Source organism: Trachemys scripta, chromosome 18 (genome assembly GCF_013100865.1).
Source record: "Trachemys scripta elegans isolate TJP31775 chromosome 18, CAS_Tse_1.0, whole genome shotgun sequence".
Taxonomy (NCBI): domain Eukaryota; kingdom Metazoa; phylum Chordata; order Testudines; family Emydidae; genus Trachemys; species Trachemys scripta.
Genome location: NC_048315.1, coordinates 4,619,909 through 4,639,625, shown reverse-complemented (window position 1 = coordinate 4,639,625; position 19,717 = coordinate 4,619,909). Strand labels below are relative to the sequence as shown.

General features: G+C 45.2%; 1 protein-coding gene, 1 non-coding gene and 2 pseudogenes across 2 annotated transcripts in view; all 4 read left to right on the top strand.

Annotated features, from left to right (window-relative positions):
- Window positions 1-582: 582 nt before the first annotated feature.
- TEX14 (testis expressed 14, intercellular bridge forming factor) overlaps window positions 583-19,717 on the top strand; it is a 61,436-nt gene continuing 42,301 nt past the window's right edge. Inside the window, exons 1-8 of the mRNA XM_034752756.1 lie at window positions 583-966; window positions 7,667-7,781; window positions 10,462-10,627; window positions 11,531-11,667; window positions 12,652-12,733; window positions 13,438-13,568; window positions 15,104-15,217; window positions 15,688-15,811. Coding sequence (XP_034608647.1) covers window positions 831-966; window positions 7,667-7,781; window positions 10,462-10,627; window positions 11,531-11,667; window positions 12,652-12,733; window positions 13,438-13,568; window positions 15,104-15,217; window positions 15,688-15,811 — 1,005 coding nt within the window. The 5' untranslated portion in view covers window positions 583-830. The remainder of the gene's footprint in view (window positions 967-7,666; window positions 7,782-10,461; window positions 10,628-11,530; window positions 11,668-12,651; window positions 12,734-13,437; window positions 13,569-15,103; window positions 15,218-15,687; window positions 15,812-19,717) is intronic.
- On the top strand, window positions 2,216-2,394 carry LOC117867759 (annotated as a pseudogene).
- LOC117867760 lies at window positions 3,549-3,732 on the top strand (annotated as a pseudogene).
- On the top strand, window positions 5,090-5,306 carry LOC117867758. Its single transcript, XR_004643492.1, has one exon. It is a non-coding gene; the product is annotated as a small nucleolar RNA U3 (small nucleolar RNA).

Sequence of the window (19,717 nt, the reverse complement as noted above, 5' to 3'; positions counted from 1 at the left end):
GGGGGTGTAGGGCGGGAGTGCGGGGCATGTGGGGGGTTTAGGGCAGAGTGCTGAGTGCGGAGCGTGTGGGGGGTGTAGGGCGGAGTGCGGAGCGCGCGGGGTGGGGGGTGTAGGGCGGAGTGCGGGGCGCGCGGGGTGGGGGGTGTAGGGCGGAGTGCGGGACGCGCGGGGTGGGGAGTCTAGGGCGGGAGTGCGGGGCGCGCGGGGTAATGGGGAATAAGAGAGGCTGTTGCGTGCGGCCACGGTGAGTAGGGGATAAAGGGGGGAGGAATTACTGAATACGAGATGCACCAGGTGCAGGGAAGGTACTGAGTGCCCTGTGATTAGAAGCGTTTGGGGGCTCTGGCTCTGAGCAGAAGGCACCCAGTAACTGGAGCCTGTTTTACTCGCTCTATACTGTCCTTATCCAGAGGTCTGAGATACTGTAGGTCTGTGCACCTCTCAGGGGTTTAGGTTCATTCCCGATGGACTCTGAGCATTGCTTCAGCGGGGTCCTCTTAAATCCTGTCTCACTTGCATTGTTTAACCCCGCACACAGCTCCGTCTATGGGGTCCAATAAGCAAAGTCTCTAATGAGTACATTCCAACCTTCTGTGTAGACCATATTCTCATGTGGTTTTGTTATTACCAGGTGAACTGCAGATGGGCCCATTAGGGAGCTCTATCCTTCCCCCTTTCTTTCTCTATTTCGCGATGAAGAAGCAGTCGCTCAGTAGTGATTATTATAGCTATTAAGCTATTTTAATCTAAAATAAGTGGATTGTACCTTTGCATTTTCTAGCTGTGACCTGGATTCAGTATAATTTATTAGTCTGTTTCTTTGAAACAGGATGGCTCATGCTGTCCCTCTCCCCATACCTTGTCCAGTCCAGCTTGGTACTATCAAAAATGATTCATTGGAAGCTCAACTGCACGAATATGTTAAACAAGGAAACTATGTTAAAGTGAAAAAAATCCTGAAAAAAGGTAAGAGTTGAATTTAGACAAGTGTTTGCAAATATTATGCTCTCTTGTATTTTTGACAATGGATGATGCTTTCTTTGTGTTAGGAAATTAGGATGCCATATGAAAAGTTTACTCCATTTTTGTGATTGATGTACAGATTTGGCTGTATAGCAAATGGCATTAGTTATTTATTGTAGCCACAAAACAGGTATGAACTGAAAAGTGGTAAGTGGAATAGAAAGTTATGTAGTTGACTATAGAACCAGTAAATAATTAAAATGCTGCGGCTGTAATTTTGAAGAATTGTGGAAGTCCCCTTTTAAGAGGAAACGTATGCTCCTATCAATTTACAGCATATTGGTTCAAACCGAAAAGCATTTCATGCCTAGTTTATTTCTCTGTAATTTTCGGCCGCCTGGTTATTCCCTATATGCGAATGCAGATATTTTGCAGATGTTCTAATACTTGACATCTCTTTATTTTTGCAATTATATATATATATATAAAAACATTGCTGCTATATTTTCTATCCAAAATGTGACGTTCCTAATACTGGATGTTTACAGTCGTACCGTATCCAAATAGTGTGCAGCTCTTGAACTAGGAAGAGAGTTGCATAGGGGAAAAACGGAGTTTATTCACCCCAATACCAGTTTTAGTGGCTTCCGTGAACTTGAGAAACATAACTGTAGACATGTATAGATCCGCCTTAACGGCAAAGGTAGAGAGGCTCGAAAAGCAAACAACCAAGTTGATAATATATGGTCTATTATTGCCAGTGAATTCGGAGTGCGGGGTGGTAAGCAGACGGGCCAATGTTAAGAAAACAGTACCTAATGGGAGGAGAGACTAACAGGAATCTCTGGGGAACAGACGTCATTGCTTTAAGAACGGATTGCTTACTGTCTACATCGCTTCTGAAGCACGTCAGCACCTTCGTCTCTTGCAATGCGTGCTGCTTTTGCGTAACTGTTCCGATGCGTCCTTCCTACGTAGCCAGTTCCAGTTGGTTAGTCCCGCCTCTATGTATGAGCTATGGAAGAAATATCTGATTGGCTGAAGCGGTGTTCCTCTGTTTATTAGAAGAAGTGATTGGTGAAATTCGGGAAAACGTTTATTTGTACCAGAAGCTAAAGAGGGCATTTAATTTTTTTTTCATATATGTTAGGTGCCACAATGAGACATGCACACAGTGTACTGTTTGTCAGTCTCGCTGTCTCTGTGATCATAGTTAGATTTTATGTATTAAATTACACACTGTAACCACGAAATATAGGCGCTTTAGAGGTTAGACTATAGCCGTGGGAGGTTGTCTTTTCAAAGTGATTGGTCTCGCTAACTACGAGGATGAGTTAAAGTGTTCTTTTCCTGAGTGTAAAGCGAGTAGGCAGTTGATCTTTCTTTCTTCTCTCTGGGGAAGTAGGAGGGAAAGAACACAGACTGAATGGTTAATCTGTATAAACTAAATATATATATATATATTTTAAAGTTGGTGTTTAACTTTGTTTCTGATGTGGATATTTAGAGAAGGGATCGTAACTAAGAGAATTTTTTCACTTGATCAGAGCTCAGAGAGCCGAGAAGTGTGGGAGGATTGTGGGTGTTTTTCAGTGAGTTTTCTAATAGCATGAGAGATGAAAATGCAGTGTAAAAATACAACAGTTTTTATTTATCAGTTGCTTAAGAGTTCTTGAACCTCTAATCCCACCTTTTATGCAGTGTCCCTCTCTTTTGTCCTCTCCCCGTTCTATTTTAAAGTTATAGGCGCATGGATTATATTAATTCTGCAAGTTCTCTCCGCTTTCCACTTTTTCTTCTTTTCTCCACGCTCTCCCCCGTTTCGAGTAGTCCCTATTTCTACCCCTAATGCTCTGCCAGTTCGTTGCTATGCAACTTTCTCGGAGCCTCTCTGAGCCCTTAGAACAGGCCCTAATGTGGAAGTGGGGGTGGAGAAAAATGGGACCCACAGAACGCCTGGCAGATAAGGAGACTGGGAGAGCTTGACTTGGGAAGGAAGGAGGAATGGGGGAGAAGAGGCAAATAGGGGTGCACACAGTCTCTACAATGGTGGAAAGAATGGGAGCCCTGGAATGGAGCGAGGGGATAAGTGGAGGTACACAGAACCCCTAGTCGTATGGAGATTGGAGGAACCTGGCATGGGGGAATAGAGGGAACACAGAGTCCCTGCCATGGGGAGGTAGGAATGGGGGTGTGAACAGAGCCGTTGATGTGGGAAGAAATGTGATGAACTTGGTATGGGAGGAATAAGGGTACAGAAATTCTTCGTTAAGGTATGAGATTGGGGAAATTTCAGGGAGTCCCTAAAAAGAGTGGGATGGGAAGGGGAACATAGGGAGCTTGTGGGAGGGGATTGAGGGTGCTAGGAGCCTCTGGGGTGGGCAATAAACTCGATCTGTACAAACTACAAAGAGTGCTCCCCCACACTGCTCTGAAGAATATGGACATCTGTTGACAAAAAGGCTGTTTGCAAAAGTACTATATCAATTTTCTTTCGTGACCACTTGTTTAAAAAATGAGTAATTAAGAGGTTAATCAGGGTAGATGGGGATTGACAAGTAGGCAGGATGTCTTTTCAGGAGAAATGGCCGGCGCTTAGCTAGAGAAGTGCTATCGAAAGGGATTGCTAGGAGGACGAGTTTTACAATGTTTTCTTCTATGCGCGAAGCGAATAGGCGGGATTGCTTTAATGCAGCTGCTGTCTGTCGCTGATGCCCTTTGCTTCTTCCCGCTGGAGAAGGGGGAGGGAGACAGCATAGACTGGGTGGTTTGTCTGTATTAACTGATTGAATGAAAAAGCTTTAAAATATTACTTTAAAATTATGCTTTGGGAAGTTTATAATAGCTGGTTTTGTTTCTAAATCTATATAATACTTATTTTTTCTATGCGTTGTTGTGAGGGGTTTGTTCACCCACCCTTTTTTTTCATGGTGTGGGATTTTGAAAGCCAGTTTAGAAATTAGTGGGAATTGAGTGTCCAAATCACTTGGATGGTTTTGAAAATTCTCCCAAAGGCAGCTTTAAGCCTTTGCCTTTTTCCATTTTTCAGGAGAAAGAGACAGCAGTTAAATACCTGTCATACCTCTACAGATTAATTCTTACATAGTACTCTCTAGGGAGGCAAATGTATACAGTACTTGCCTCCGATGTCAGCTCTCTCTAGGTTTGATTTAAGAATATTTGGATAGGTTTGCTAACAGTTATTGACATTTATATTGCTATAAATGATGTGTGCTGCTGTTTCAAGGGGAAAAATAGTGGCGATATACTTGCAAAACTAAAGACTTGCTCTTGCTGTCTTCTGGATACACCGTCCACGACGTTGAGGAACTGTGCTGAGAGGAGCAATTGAACCAAATCCCGCTGCTCTGCCTTCGCCTTGCACCCGTACAGTGTAGCGGCGCCCTTTCTAACCTGCCGGGAGGCTGCTCCCCCTGGCTCCTCCCAGGCCCCGCCCCACTCAACCCCTTCCCTTTCCCCAGTGCCCCACTCCCGCCCCTCCTGACGCTGATCCGTGGCAGGCAGTAGGCGCTGGAAGGGAGGGGGAGGCGCTGATTGGCGGGACCCGTCAGCGGGCAGGAGGCGCTGGAGGAGGGAGAGAAGTTGAAGGGGGGGGGGGCTGCTGGTGGGTGCTAATTACCCATTATTTTTTTTTTTCGTGGATCATCAGTCTCGAAGCACCCAGAGTCGGTGCCTGCCACCGGTAATATGAAACTTGAAGTCTTTAGGGGAATCGAACTCCAGAGAAACAGCTGCAGACCATGGTAGATAGATCTCTGTCTGCGTCGGGCTCTGCCTGACAGACATGTTCGCTGTAACGTCACATGGTAGAGAAGAGCCTGTGAGAGGTATCGCAGTTTCAGGAAGTAAGAGCAAGAGGGTTTGATTGGTTGCTGGGAGCTCCACATGCTAATCAGGAGGTGTGTTTCTGTAAATAGCGACATAAAAATCTTGTAATGTACGGTGTTCTAAAACTGGCTGAATTGTGCTTTAATGAAATAGGCACCTGGTTTTCGAGTTTTGTCCTTTAGTTCTTTGAGGGTGAAACCTGTTGTATGAAAACATTCACCGTGGCAAGAAAGCTTGTGTACGTTAGCCTGGGTGTGTAGCCGAGCAGGATTTTGTTAAGACTATACTTTCAGGGATCATTTCTATAGTTTGTAACTAGAGAAGTGTAGCCGAAAGTGTCTGACCTTGCTAACCACGAGGAGGAGTGAAAGTGTTCTCTTCTGAGCGCGAAGTGAGCAGACAGTGTTGCTTTAATGCAGTTGCTGTCTGTTATTGATGACCGTTCCTTCTTTCCTTTTGGGAAGTTGGGAGGGAGAGAACACAGACTGAGTGGTTAGTTCTTTTATGTTGCCTTAAAAGAAAGGTTTTATTTTTTTCTTGTGTCTTCAAATTCATTTTGGTTTTTTTTTAAGATTATATTTTTAGTGGTAGGTGATCTGTTTGTGTTGAAATCCAGTAAAGCAGAAATTTCTGTTAATGTTTGATTGCTTGTTAAGATGTATTTATATAAGTGTAATAGAAATTTTATATGTTGTATTTTTGATTAAAACAGTATTATTTGTGATGTCATAGCTGTGTTAATCCCAGTATGTGAGAGACAAGGTGGGTGATGTAGGGGTGAAAACATTATCTCTTACTGGACAAACTTCAATTAGTGAAAGAGACAAGCTTACAGAAAGCTCTTCACATCTGAGAAAAGTGCTGAGACTGTAACAGCTAAATATAAGGTTGGACAGTTGTTTAGCAAGGAGTTAACACGGTTGTAAGAGACCATTCAAAGTGAAGTGGTCAACTAACACCTCTGCAATCATATGACAAAGGTTGGTTAGTGGGTTATAGATTGTTCTCCCACTACAAGAAAGGGACCACGAGACCTCCACTGGATCATATGAACTGGAACCATAAACTCCCTGAACATTAAATCTCAACAAATGAGGGGCAATCCATCCTCATCATCATATCCACTCATTATACTCCACACCCGAACATAGCCACTCTATGAACTTCGTACCCTCATATCTCAGTGCCTGTACTTTGACCCATCAACCTTTTACCCCCAATCGGGGTCATTGCAGATTATGTATTCCTTATGCCACTTGATTTTAAACCAAACTTTGTACCCTCGATAATCTGTACATTATTCCCTGATAATCAGAAACTTCTGTGCTCAAACTCTGTTCACTTTTTTTAACATCATCTTAATAAAATTATTATAATGAGCCATAAATCCAGTGTCTCTATTGAGTCCATGATTTTTAGTCTCTAACAAAGTTATGAATTTAAGTTCCCAGGCTTGTCTTTTGCAGGTAGTGTGCCATTTTTCTTTCGCCACAAGAACTGAGAGGTCAGATATCGAGTGGTCATTTTTTGCAAAGTGGTTTGCTACTGGTGGTATGGTGTTTTTGTCTTTTATAATTTTTCTGTGTGAGTTAATTCAAGAGCATAGTGATTGTCTCATTTCACCCACATAGTTGTTACTGAGGCATTTAGTACTTTGGATGAGGTACTGGAGTGCAGGAATAGGGGAGCTCAAGGGGGCATGGCCCTACCTCTGCCCCTCCTCATCCTCCTGAGGTCCTCACCCCCCCCCCCGTCCAGGTGGGGAGCCCGGGCAGCTGTGGGGTGCTGCGGACCCTCCACCTGCCTGGAGTGGAGGGTTGAGAGCAGTTCCCAGCCCATGTCCTTGCCCTCCACCTCTCCCCACCCCCGGGCAGGAGGGTCCGCGGCTCCCTACAGCTGACCATGTGCCATGCACAGCTCTTACCTGGACCCGGCTCTGACTGGGGGCTGCAGCTCGGCCATGGTAAAAGCCATCTGGGCAGTTGTGGGGAGTCGTACCATGGACCCTCCACTTGCCCTGGGTGGATGGGGGGGCCCGTGGGTCAGGGACATGGGTTGGGGTCTGCTTTCAACCCCCTCACACACACACCCCTGGGCAGGTGGAGGGTCCTCAGGCAGCTCTCGGCCCGTTCCAGGTTGGCTTGGGGCAGAGCCTCCGGTGGAAGAGGAAAACGTTTTTTGTTTTGTTTTTGTTGTGTTCAAGTTAGACTGATATAGGTTAACTATTTCTGTATTACTTACACTTATATATAGGGGCCCTACCAAATTCACAGCCATGAAAGATGCGTTACCGCCCATGAAATCTGGTCTCCCCCTGTGAAATATAGTCTTTTGTGTGCTTTTACCCTATACCATACAGATTTCACAGGGGAGACCAGCGTTTCTCAAACTGAGGGCCCTGACCCAAAAGGGAGTTGCAGGAGGGTCACAAGGCTATTTTAGGGGGTTGCGGTACTGCCACCCTTACTTCTGTGCTGCCTTCAGAGCTGGGCAGCTGGAAAGCGGCGGCTGTTGGCCCAGCTCTGAAGGCAGCGCCCCACCAGCAGCAGTATAGAAATAAGGGTAGCAGTACTGCAAACTCCCCCCCCATAACCTTGTGACTCCCCCACAACTCCTTTTTGCGTCAGGATCCCTACAATTACAGCATCATCAAATTTCAGATTTAAATAACTGAAATCATAAAATGTACGATTTTTAAAATCCGCTGACCCTGAAATTGACCAAAATGGACCGTGAATTTGGTAGGGCCCTATTTCTATAACATTTAATTGAAAAAGTTAAAGATTGATAATGGGGGGGTGTTTGAAATTGTATAATCATGAGGCATGACTACTTATTTATTTATACTTTTCAGGTATTTGTGTTGACACAATTAACTCCTTGGGCCAGACTGCTCTGTTTACTGCTGCATTGCTAGGTCTTGGTAAACTAGTAAGTCTGCTCTTGGATTATGGATCAGACCCAAATCAGTTAAGTATAAGAGTCAGAATTACATCCTTAATAAACTGAAACAAACTTAAGTTTGTTATAGCATCAACTTTATTGTAATGCACAAGATTTTCCTTAATAATTGTCAATGAGCAGATGAAAGAGAGACATAGCCTTCATCCAAACTATAATTGTTACAGAGCTGATAGTTGGGGAAAGAAAAAGCCCAGGGCCCTGACTTTTAAAAAGTATTTAGGCTTTGCTCTGCTCAGTGGTGCATGGCCTCAAGCCTGTTCTATACTTAAAAGTTAGGTCAACATAGATCTGATGCTCAGAGATGTGAAAAATAGTGCCATAGCTATACTGATCTAACATGTGGTGTAGATGTGGCTAGGTTGACAGAAGAACCAAGCTACTGCCTGTCAGAGAGGTGGATTAACTACAGCAACAGAAAAACACCTTCCATCCTTGTAGAAAGCATCTACGCTATGGCACTGCAGCAGTGCAGACATGGTCAAAGTGATTTAGATCTTGCAATGCTGAGCAGAGCAAAGCCTAGATACATATATCAGAGGGGTAGCTATGTTAGTCTGGATCTGTAAACAGCAACGAAGAGTCCTGTGGCACCTTATAGACTAACAGATGTATTGGAGCATAAGCTTTCGTGGGTGAATACCCACTTCGTCAGACGTCTGACGAAGTGGGTATTCACCCATGAAAGCTTATGCTCCAATACATCTGTTAGTCTAGAACAGGAGTCGGGTTCTTTTGTGAGGCCCGCCAAGCTCCCTGTGCCCCCCCCCCCCCCCCCCCTGCCCCCCGCCCCTGCGGGGCCCCGGGCGTCTTCAGGGCAGCGGTTTGCCCTGAAGCGGCTGGAACTATGGCCCTGCAGGGGGGGGGGGGAGTAGAGGACTCCGTGCTCTCACTTCTAGGCACCGCCCCCCGCAGCTCCCATTGGCAGGGAACGGGGAACCGTGGCCAATGGAAGCTTTGGGGGAGGTACCTGGAGGAGCAGCAAGAGCAGCACATGGCGCCGTTTCCCCCTGCCCCCGGGACTCCGGCTGCTTTCTGGAGCGGAGCGGGGCCAGGGTAGGTAGGCAGGGAGCCTGTCCTGGCCACGGTGCGCGGCGCTGCCACACCGGAGCTGTTCTAGATAAGTGGCACCGGGCCGGAGCCCGCACCCCTCCTGCACCCCAACGCCCTGTCCGGAGCCCCCTGCCACATCCCACACACCCCTCCTGGACCCCAACCTCCTGCCACACCCTGCACCCCAACCCCCTGCTGCACCCCTCAACCCTCCTGCACCTGACATCCCAACTCCCTGCCCTGAGCCCCCACCGCACCCTGTACATTTCCTGCACTCCCTGCCCTGAGCCCCCTGCCGCACCCTGCACCCCGACCCCCTGCTGCACCCCACACTCCAACTCCCTGCCCTGAGCCCCCTGCCGTACCCTGCACCTCTCCTGCACCCCCTGGGGGCAGGGAGGGGGCAGAGTTGGAGTGAGGACTTCAGGGAAGGGGTTGGAATGGGGGCAGGGAAGAGGCCGGGCAGGGGCGGGGCCTCATGGAAGGGGTGGAGTGGGGGGGGGCCAGGGCCAGCAAGGGGTGGGTGTCAGTGATGTGGCCCTTGGGCCAATGCACTAGTCCTCATGCGGCCCTCATGGTCATTTGAGTTTGAGACCCCTGGTCTATAAGGTGCCACAGGACTCTTTGTTGCTAGATACATATACAAATTTGGGCCCTGGTACCTTCCAACTTAGACAAATAAAGTGTTTTAGAAAACAGGCAAAGAGCCCCATCTATGAAACTCTTTGGGGAAGGTTGTGAATTCTGAGCTTGAATATGTTAACATTAAGGGCATGTCTACACTACAGACTCTGCAGCGGCACAGCTGCAGGTATGCCATTATAGTCCCATAGTGCAGATGCTTCCTACATCTACAGAAGTTTTTTTTCTGTCAATGTAGGTAATCCACCTCCCTGAGCAGGGTTAGGTATGCTTAACTACAGAACTCTGGGGTGACATAGCTAGTTCAGTCTGTATTTTAAGTGTAGTCTAGGGCTCTGTATTTCCATCTAGGTGTTAATGTGAATGCATGATTGAAGTCAATGGCAGAAGGGAGTACTATTCACAACTTTTTCTAATGCAATTGTTTGTCCCTCCGGAGACAGTTTTTTTACTAGGCTGGATCAACAGGATAGCAGTGCACTGGTTGTAGTGAGATTATTTTTTGCAAGGAACGTCACTACATTAGTCCAAGCAATAACCACACTTTACAGATAAACAGTGCTCTGTCTCCAGCCAAACAATAGGGCAAGCAAAGGTGTGAACTCCATTTCTTTCTCTCATTCACTTGAGTCAGGAATTAATCTTTAAAATCTAATTGGAAGTTTTTAAATACTAAAATTATTAATCATAGTTCAGAAGCACCTCCCCAGTGAGAGTGAAAAGGTAAAGCTTGGTTTCTGCAGAAGACAGGCAAAGTGCAGAAAAGCGTATTGAGAAAAAGAGTTTTTCATGCCTGCAGTTTTCTAGTCCCTCTGGTGACAATAAAAGGCCATACAGTCCTCACTCCATACATGGAATCCCATTTGGCAAGATCAGGGTAGATTCTTTTGCTCTTGCATATAATGCAATTGTAAGTATTCTCTTTTTCAAGAGGTATCTGTAGTTTACCATAGTGAAGATAGTTTGAAATGTTTCTGTTCTAATATTCCTCAGCCGCTGTTATGATGGGAGCACCCCAGTACATGCTGCAGCATTCTCAGGAAATCAGTGGATTCTCAGTAAATTGTTGGATGCAGGAGGTGATCTGCGAGTACATGATAAAAATGGAAGAAATCCACAGTGCTGGGCTATGTCAGCTGGAAAGGAAAGTAGTGCTCAGGTACACATATATGTGAACTTCACAACTTTATCTTGGAAATATGGTCTGGGAACAAAAACTCCATACCCAGGAAACAGATGTTTTTTAAGATAATGTTAAGTGATTTGCCTTATGTGACTTTCTGGCTCAGATTATATTCTGAGGTCCTGATCATATAAACTCAAAATTATTTCAGTGGGACTCTACCTGGGGGCAGAGGTCTGCCTGTCCTTAAAAGCTTGCAGGATCAGAGCCATAATGTATAAATGTGCAGTGATGAGAACTACAGCGATAGGTCCTGATCCTGCAATCCCCTCATACTCGTGAGTAGTTCCGTTGGAGCTGTTTGCAGGACCAAGGCCTAGAACTATAAACATTCTGGTATAAATATTGCTTACTTAATACTGAAGCAAAATGTTACAAGAAAGCTGTTGATTTAAAATTATCCCATGGCTTGGTACGAGATAATGTGATGTCTTTCAGTATGCATATTTGAGACCTAGTCAGAATAATTCAAGATAGATTATTCCTTTATTATTAATTGTGCTGGAATTCAGTAGTTTTATCATTTTCATCTTCAGAATTGTCAGTTATTGACATTGCCTCTGTCACCTGGAGGGCTTGAGGTTTGCTTTTATTTACATATTCACACCATTAATTTTTCTTTAAATTTACATGTTCACAATGGATACAGCTTCTTTTTGAATGTGCTGAATTTTGGTTGATATCTGCCTTACAATTTTAGACCATGTATGGACAGTAAAGACTCTCTTTAATAAAAAATTTAATATCTCAAATATTTGTGCTGGTGCCAATTATTGCCACCAAGAAGTAAGTGACAATTTTTCTTCATGATCCTGCTCTATTAATTTAAAATAGGAACATTTATAACCTAGTAGTTCTTGCATACTTAATGTTTTTCAGATGTTAGAATTTATACGGCGTTGTGCATCACACATGCAGGCTGCAATTCAGAATTTCCCCTCTGATTTACTTAGGAAGTTTGGTTCATCAAAAGTACTGGTCTGCAACCCATCTAGATTTAGTGGCATTACTCAAGGGTAAGAACTTAACTTCTTAGTGATTCAGGGATGTTTCATCCCATACTTAAGTATCCTGAAACTTATCATGTGTTTTACTTTTTGTTGTCTGTCTCTTTCTTCTTGACAATATCTATTTTAAAACCAAAGCTGCTTGTTTAGACAGTCTAGTGTATTTGGATGGGTCATCTTTATATGAGGTCATTAGTACTAAATTTTTCTTGCTATGGTAGAGCCAAACAGTAGGTGGTAATTTACAAATTCTTTTTTATTTAAAAGGAAATGTTTCTCTGAATAAACCAGATACAATTCTGTATTGTATTAATGTTAAGATATCTGGTACTGTGTACCATAAAATAAATCTCATTTCTTTATCTGTAAGTCACTGCCAGTCTTTAGAGGATGTGTCTCTAACTGTTTTATGCTTTTTATTGATAAGTTTGATGTGTCTAGTGGGAAATATCTTTCTGTTAAGAAAAATACTTTAGTGAAAAGATTTGAAGTGAATTCAAGATGTCTGCATATTTGCATTGCTATGCACTACATGACTTTAAACAAAATCATATACAAGATAATAGTTGCACATTAAGATCAAGTTGGTAAAATATGCCCTTTTTTTTTTTAAATAACCATGCTTCATGTTTCAGCAGGCTATGGGGTTACCATTGCTGTGCTTGCGAGACTTCTTTTCAGCTCTAGTGGGGGTTGAGGGTGGTGTCAGCCAAGAAAGTGAGAGTAGTAGCAACCTCACTATTTCTGACCCAGGCCAAATATCAAGTGAAGTATTTGAAAGGCAGCTGCTGCAGGACTTGTGTATTCTTTCTTTCTTTCTTTCTTTCTTTCTTTCTTTCTTTCTTTCTTTCTTTCTTTCTTTCTTTCTTTCTTTCTTTCTTTCTTTCTTTCTTTCTTTCCCATCTCCTTTGGGAGATGGAATGTAACCTTTTTCAAAATCTTGGCCTTCACTATTAATCTACATGTAGCTATGCTTGTATGTTTTGACATTAGAAATGCCAACAGTCCTCTGACTAGACTTCTAAAAGGTGGAGCAAATTCATCAAGAAACATCTACAGTTTTGGCTTTGGGAAGGTAAGACACTAGAGACAGTGGGCTCCAAACTGTGTAAGTTCTTTTTGTTTGTTGAACACAATTGGAATCACATTGTTTTTATTTAAATCCAAAGATGGTCCCATATGTGTTGTTTTCAGACACTGTTAGATATTTCTTACCACTCACTAAATGGTGGGAAATAAATGGGGAGTGACCTAAATAACTATGGAAATCCTGGCCTATATTCATTAGTGAGTCCTGACTGAGGGATTTATTTTGAAACAAACAAAAGATACTTCTGAAGAAGTGAGGTTCTTATCCACAAAAGCTTATGCTCCCAATACTTCTGTTAGTCTTAAAGATGCCACAGGACCCTCTGTTGCTTTTTTCAAGAAGTAGGTGGAAGGATCCCACTTGGGTGACTCTGAGGTGGCTGCTTCTGCTGTATTCAGTTAAGATTCAGTAGAAGGGTCCTTTTTTTTATAGCCTTTAGTCACTGAAAGCCTTTTGGAGTGATCCCAATTTTTATGGTTTTTGGTTAATGTTTACTTGTGGTCAGTTGTCGTTTGCATGTAAACGTAGCACTAAGGCAACATTTTTCATCTTCACAACATTTTTGATTGAACACTACCTGATTTTACAACACCCTAAGATCACTTAGCTGGTCTGCAGTAGAGCTGGGCATAGAACCCAGGAATTGTTGAATATTTCTCCTTGTTATACAGTGTATGGTTTTGTCTCAGTTTTATCTAACAGGGCGTAGGCAGCTAGGGTACCTGGCATCTCTCCCTATCATTTGGGATAAAGAAGTAGTTCAGGCAGATGATGAGCCAACATTCTCTTTCCACACTGGACCGTACATGATCATGACAAAGTGAGTGGACTCTTCAGCAGTTTTCAGGTGTTTTTTAATATGCATCATCATCAGCAAACTCCTGGACCAGATGGCTTGTCTGGATTTTTTCCTTGTGTTTATAGGGTATGTCTACACAGCCGACGGTAAGAGAGAGCTCTCCCAGTGCTGTAAAAAACCTACCTCTGCGAGGGGAATAGCTACCAGAGCTGGGAACACAGCTCCCAGCACTGTAGCACTAATGTTTTCACCCCTCAGCTCATAGATCTACACTGCCACTTTACAGCGCTGAAACTTGCATCGCTCAGGTTTTTTTTTTTTTCACACCTCTGAGCGAGGAAAGTTTTAGTGCTGTAAATGGCAGTGTAGACAAGCTGTAAGTCTGGGCTCTGACTCAGATTTGAGCCCAAGCTCCCCTTCTTTCCACACACAAATAGAGTCTGCTTGTCAGTAAGCACTCAGGACCCAGGTCCTACGACCCTGCTAAGGGTGTGGGTCAGAGCCTGAAGTCTTGCTGTAACTTAGGTCCAAGCCATGCAATTTTGACACAGGTCAAACCACAGACCTGAGTCAGAAGGTCTGCATAGTGCAGTATGGACATGTTAGCATGACTTGTGAGACCTGGGTCCAGCAATTGTAAACACAGGTTTAAAATGCAGCTTGAACACTCAAGCACATGTTTGGAAACACCAGGTTCATAAACCTGAGTCCCACAGACTTGGGTGTACAATTCAGTGTAGACATACCCATAAACGCCCAGTAATCATAGAAGTTGGAGATGGAAAAGTCCTAAGTTCACCCAGTCCATCTCCCTACAAGTGGAGGTTTGTCCTATGTTATATATTGACTAATGTGTTGTCTTGCCTCCTTTTAATATTCATTGACCATTATCATGGCCCCATCCCCATTCATGGTTAAACCAGCCTACACATATTTAGGTCTATTAATGTTTTAATAATAATAAATGTTCTGGCTAGTATTGGCCTCTGGGTGGGGCTCATAGACTGTATTTAGGTAGGATGAGTTCAAGCTCCAGGGCATACCTGGATGTGCCTCAATTGCTCAGACCCAGAGTGAGCTGACTATAGATCTGCAAATACAAATCAGGCCCCTCTTTGCCTTTTCTGCTGCTGCAGCAAGTAATTCTGCCAGAAAAGGAGCATTCAGTGGGTCAGCTGGGTTGCTGACCCATTCCTTCCCAGCAGATCTAGCCTGTCTCACAGTGGGTTAATATTGCCTCCGTGAGGAATGTTTCATAGTGTTGTGGCTTTTTGCCTAGGACTGTGGGGATATAGTTTGTCAAGCTGCACTCCTCTTCCTCTCCCCAAAACATGTCTCTTTCTCACTGCAGCTAGTCTTTGGCAAGCTGAGAGTTTATTGCTTGTCTAGGAAGCTGTGAGCCTATTGCCAGGGTTATCAAAGCACTGGCATGTTACTAACAGCAGGAGACAGATTTGTAATCCTGGGAAACTTTGCTGTTGTTTGTAAGAGATGCTGTAACCAAAGAACCTATTGAACACATGGAGTGACTAGAGTCTCCTTTTCTCCTCCTGTAGTTTAATGTGGGGCAGCAGCAGAGTCACAGTGAAGGAGCTCAGCCTTAAACCACATCAGAACTGTAGTAAGCTACGTTTAGCTGATCTTCTAATAGCAGAACAGGAATATAGCAGGTAAGAGCGAATGCAAAATGCCTACAATATGTCAGGTCTTTGGGCATCCCTGAGGCCTGCAGGAAAGTAGAGGTCACCTCAGCCTAGCTAATGACTGGCTCAGAAAATAATGAATCAGGGTTACTCCTTCCTCTGGAAATGGGATTTACAGTTCTACTGTTCTTTCCCCTCTTGAGCTTTTCTGAAATGAGCAGTGGGAAGTGTAATGTGGAGTAGGCAGGATCCCCCCCGACCCACACAAGTACTTTCCTGTGCAGATCCTGGAAAGCATAATTGCAGGTTCTTATGGTGTCAACAATAAAAAAAATCAGTGCCTCTCTATGAACAGTTTTCCTACCAGCCTATTTTGCTTATTCTAATAGTAAGTTAAAAACGTTTTGGGTGAAAAGATCCAAGAGGCCAGACATTTATTTCTCTTTTAATATAATGTCTTATTTGTGTGGTAATATTGGGATTTTTCTCCTTTGCAGTAAACTTCGTCATCCTCATTTGCTGCAATTGATGGCAGTTTGTCTGTCCAATGATCTGGCAAAAACCCGTTTGGTGTATGAGAGAGTTAACTTTGGTTCACTATATAGCATCCTTCATGAAAGGGTAAATGGAACGATTGTTTTTTATTTTTAAAATAAAAATTACCCATAATTAGAGATTTTACTGGATACCAGCATCCCCTGTGTTCTGTGCTAAGTTCATCTCATTGAGAGAAGCATCCTTTACTTAGAAACAAAATGTGAGAAATCCTAACTCCCGTTATGTACAGTACTTAGGGGCTTGTCTCATCACACAGCAGTAGCCACTCCCTCTAACAGGCTGGCAGTGTTTGCCTGATACACCCCATCCTGCAGCTATTGTGCCAGCTGGAGAAAGTTAATAAAGGGGTGGTTCTCTTAGCTCTTAGTTGTGGAGAAAAGGTTTAGGCTACATTAGCTTCTTGGTAATTTCTTTAATAAAGCCAAGTAGGGTGACCAGATCACAGGAATGAAATATTGGGACACCGGGGGGAAGTACTGGGATGGAGCAAAAAAAAATGGCGGCGGAGCAAAAAAAAAAAAAGCAGTTTTGCAGGAGTGGGGGGCATTAGCAGGCCCCAGCTGCGCTGCCGGATCATACATAGTGCCCTGGCCACACACGCTGCCCACCCCAGGGCAAAAGGTGGCCCCAATGCAGAGGGGGCCAGGGATAAAGAGGGCATTGGGGGGACCGAGAGGAGGCGCTGGGAAGCACAGGAGTCCAGGTGGGCGAGGGCGTATGGCTCCAGGGCGCAAGGAGGCAGAACCCCATAGCGGGACCGGGCAGGGACAAAGCTGTCTCTCCCCTGGAAGCAGCTGCAGGAGCCCCCGAGCCCGGGACTGGGCGCGGCATGGACATGCAGGGGGCCGAGGCTGGCACAGCCGAGCCGCAGCGGCGGCCGGTCTCCCGAGCAGCTCTCCGGGGCTGTGGGTTGGGCAGCGGGCGGGAGCCGGAGCTTTTTCTGGCCCCGCGGAGCCTCCTGCCCCCCTGGCCTGCCCTGAGCACATGCGGCGCGTCCTGCCGCTGTCGGGGAGTCCTCAGCTGCGCTCCAGTGGCTCCTTCCCGGGCGGGGAGTTCCGGGGACCCCGGCTGGCTCTTAGCCCCTGTCTGCCGGCCACCCCGCCTGGGACAAGTCTCACAGCCCCTCTCCATCGAGTGTCTCTGGCGGCCCACGCCCCCGGGCCGCACCGCCCACCTGGGCCAGAGCCAGCCCCGGCTGCTGCCTGCACGCAGCCCGGGCCATGCCCAGCTAGCCCCCGGCAGCCGCGGCAACTTTTCCTTCCCCTCCCGCGCTCCTGGTAGATGCCCGACACTCCTCCCTCCATCCCCCCTCCACACATCCCTCCTCCAAACCTCCTCCCTCCATCCCCCTTTCCTCCTCCCTCCATCCCCCTCACATCCCACGCAGCACCACACGCTGGTGTCCGGCGGCCTCCCTCCAGCACTTGTGCAGTCGCCATACAGCTGATCAGCGGTGCACAAGCTTGGGAGGGAGGGGAATGCGGGCTGCGTGCTTGGGGAAGAGGCGGGGTCAGGGCGGGGATTTGGGGAGGGATCCAATGGGGGAAGGAGGGGACGGAGTCGGGGCGGGGGGGGGGGCATGAGCGCCGGAGTGGAGGGCAAATGTGCTTTTTTGTCCAGTGTCCAGTCCGAACATCGGTCGGGATGCGGAACAAAGAAGCAAATATTGGGACAGTCCCAATAAAATCGGGACGTCTGGTCACCCTAAAGCCAAGCTCCAGGAAGGGTTGAGTTTTTGACTCAACACAGTGGGTGGACTGTTTGAGAGCAGGCTAGGATAGGCACCTGTTCCCACTCCCCATAACAGGGAGTATATTCTGTTTTTTGAGAAATGAAATGATGGGTATGAATCCATTTTAGTTTCCTGAACATTCACAGTGACTTGTCCCCCATTGCAGATACCAGGGAAATGTCAGGATTGGCTGTTAGCGTAGGAGTTCAAGGATTAGTAGTTTAGTATTAAGCTTTATGACCCTGTAACAGCAGTAAAGCCATTATCCGTGTGTTTTGCTCACCATTTACCATATTCCCACGTTGTGGTAATTGACTTGGAGACTGAATTATTGCCTCAAAAAACAGAGGGGCATGGTTTTGCTTGACTTTCAATAGAAGCATGACAAGGTCTATATTATTGTTCAAAATAAGGATGTTGGATATGTGCATGTGTGTTGGGAGAGTGCTTGTTTTCTGTATTTGGAAACATCAATAACAGTTTACCTGGAATCACAGAATCCTGCTGTGACGGGTTGGATCACAGAAACCCTCTGGGGGCTGCCAACTGATGTGCCAAGACTACTTCTGCTCCTGCTTTCCCTGTCCTCCCAGCTTGGGACTTCAGTGCCCTGCCTGGTTTGAGCCAGACCCGCTTGCCTGCTGCAAACCCAGACCCAGGTCTGAACCATGTCTCCTAACAGCTATAGGCTTAAACTGAAAGTAGCTTAAGAAATGTTCCTGTCTTTAACACTCAGATGCCCAACTCCCAATGGGGTCCAAACCCCAAATAAATCCGTTTTACTCTGTATAAAACGTATATAGGGTAAACTCATAAATTGTTCGCCCTTTATAACGCCCATAGAGAGGTATGCACAGCTGTTTGCCCCCCCAGGTATTAATACATACTCCAGGTTAATTAATAAGTAAAAAGTGATTTTATTAAATACAGAAAGTAGGATTTAAGTGGTTCCAAGTAATAGCAGACAGAACAAAGTGAATTACCAAGTAAAATAAAATAAAACATGCAAGTCTATGCCTAATACAGATAAAAACATCACCCTTAGAGGAGTTCCAGTAAGCTTCCTTCTACAGACTAGTCTCCTTCTAGTCTGGGTCCAGCAATCACTCACACCCCCTGTAGTCACTGTCCTTCGTTCTAGTTTCTTTCAGGTATCCTTGGGGGCTATCTCTTGAGCCAGCTGAAGATCAAAATGGAGGGGTCTCCCAGGTGTTTAAATAGACTTTCTCTTGTGGGTGGAGAACCCCTCCTCTCTCCTATGCAAAGTCCAGCTCCAAGATGGAGTTTTGGAGTTACATGGGCAAGTCACATGTACATGCATGATTCCGTTTTTACAGGCAGCAGCCATTGTTTACATGCTACCCTGAACGTCCTCAGGTAGACTTCTTATGTGGATTGGAGCCTTGCAAGATTCATTGTCCTTTAAGTGTTTCTTGATTGGGCACTTAATTTGCACATTCCTTTCTCAAGACGCTGACCAAATGCTTTACTAAGGCTACTTAGAAATCAAGCAAGTACACAGCCAATATTCATAACTTCAAATACAACAATGACACATGCATACAAATAGGATGAATAGATTCAATAGATCATAACCTTTACAGATATATGTTACATGGCATATGTAGCATAAAATATATTCCAGTTATGTCATATATATACATTCATAAACATATTTCCATAAAGCCTGCCACTTCTGGCTGGTTGCCTACCAGGGAGAATTCTGAAATCAATCCAGACTGGGAAGTAACCATGACAAGTCTGCTTAATAAAGTTTCAGGGGTTCTAGTATCATACCTAACAATATTGGTCCTTGCCTAAGACCGTTCACTGGATTACCTTTTTGTCTCTTGGTTTGTACATACCCAGTATAATTCACTAAGTCTAAGTCCTTTCAGATGTGATTTGAGAAGTTGCAGTTGTAATTGTCATTCCTTTTAGGTCATAGAGATGGGAAAATCAGTTCTTCTTCGAATGCTTGTTCATGTCAATTCCAATCAGGTGTTAATGGGCCGCGTGCACGACAGCTGCAAGATTTTTCCCTTAGCAGTATCCGTAGGGTCGGCCTTGGTGCCCTCTGGAGTCGCGCCTTCATGGCGCCAATATAGAGCCCTGCTGACCTGACCCCCACTCAGTTCCTTCTTACCGCCGGTGACGGCTAGCTGGAACTCCCTACCACTCTTGCCTTGGCGAGCGCGTGCTTCACAGTATCTCTATCCTCGTGTATGTAGTTAGCA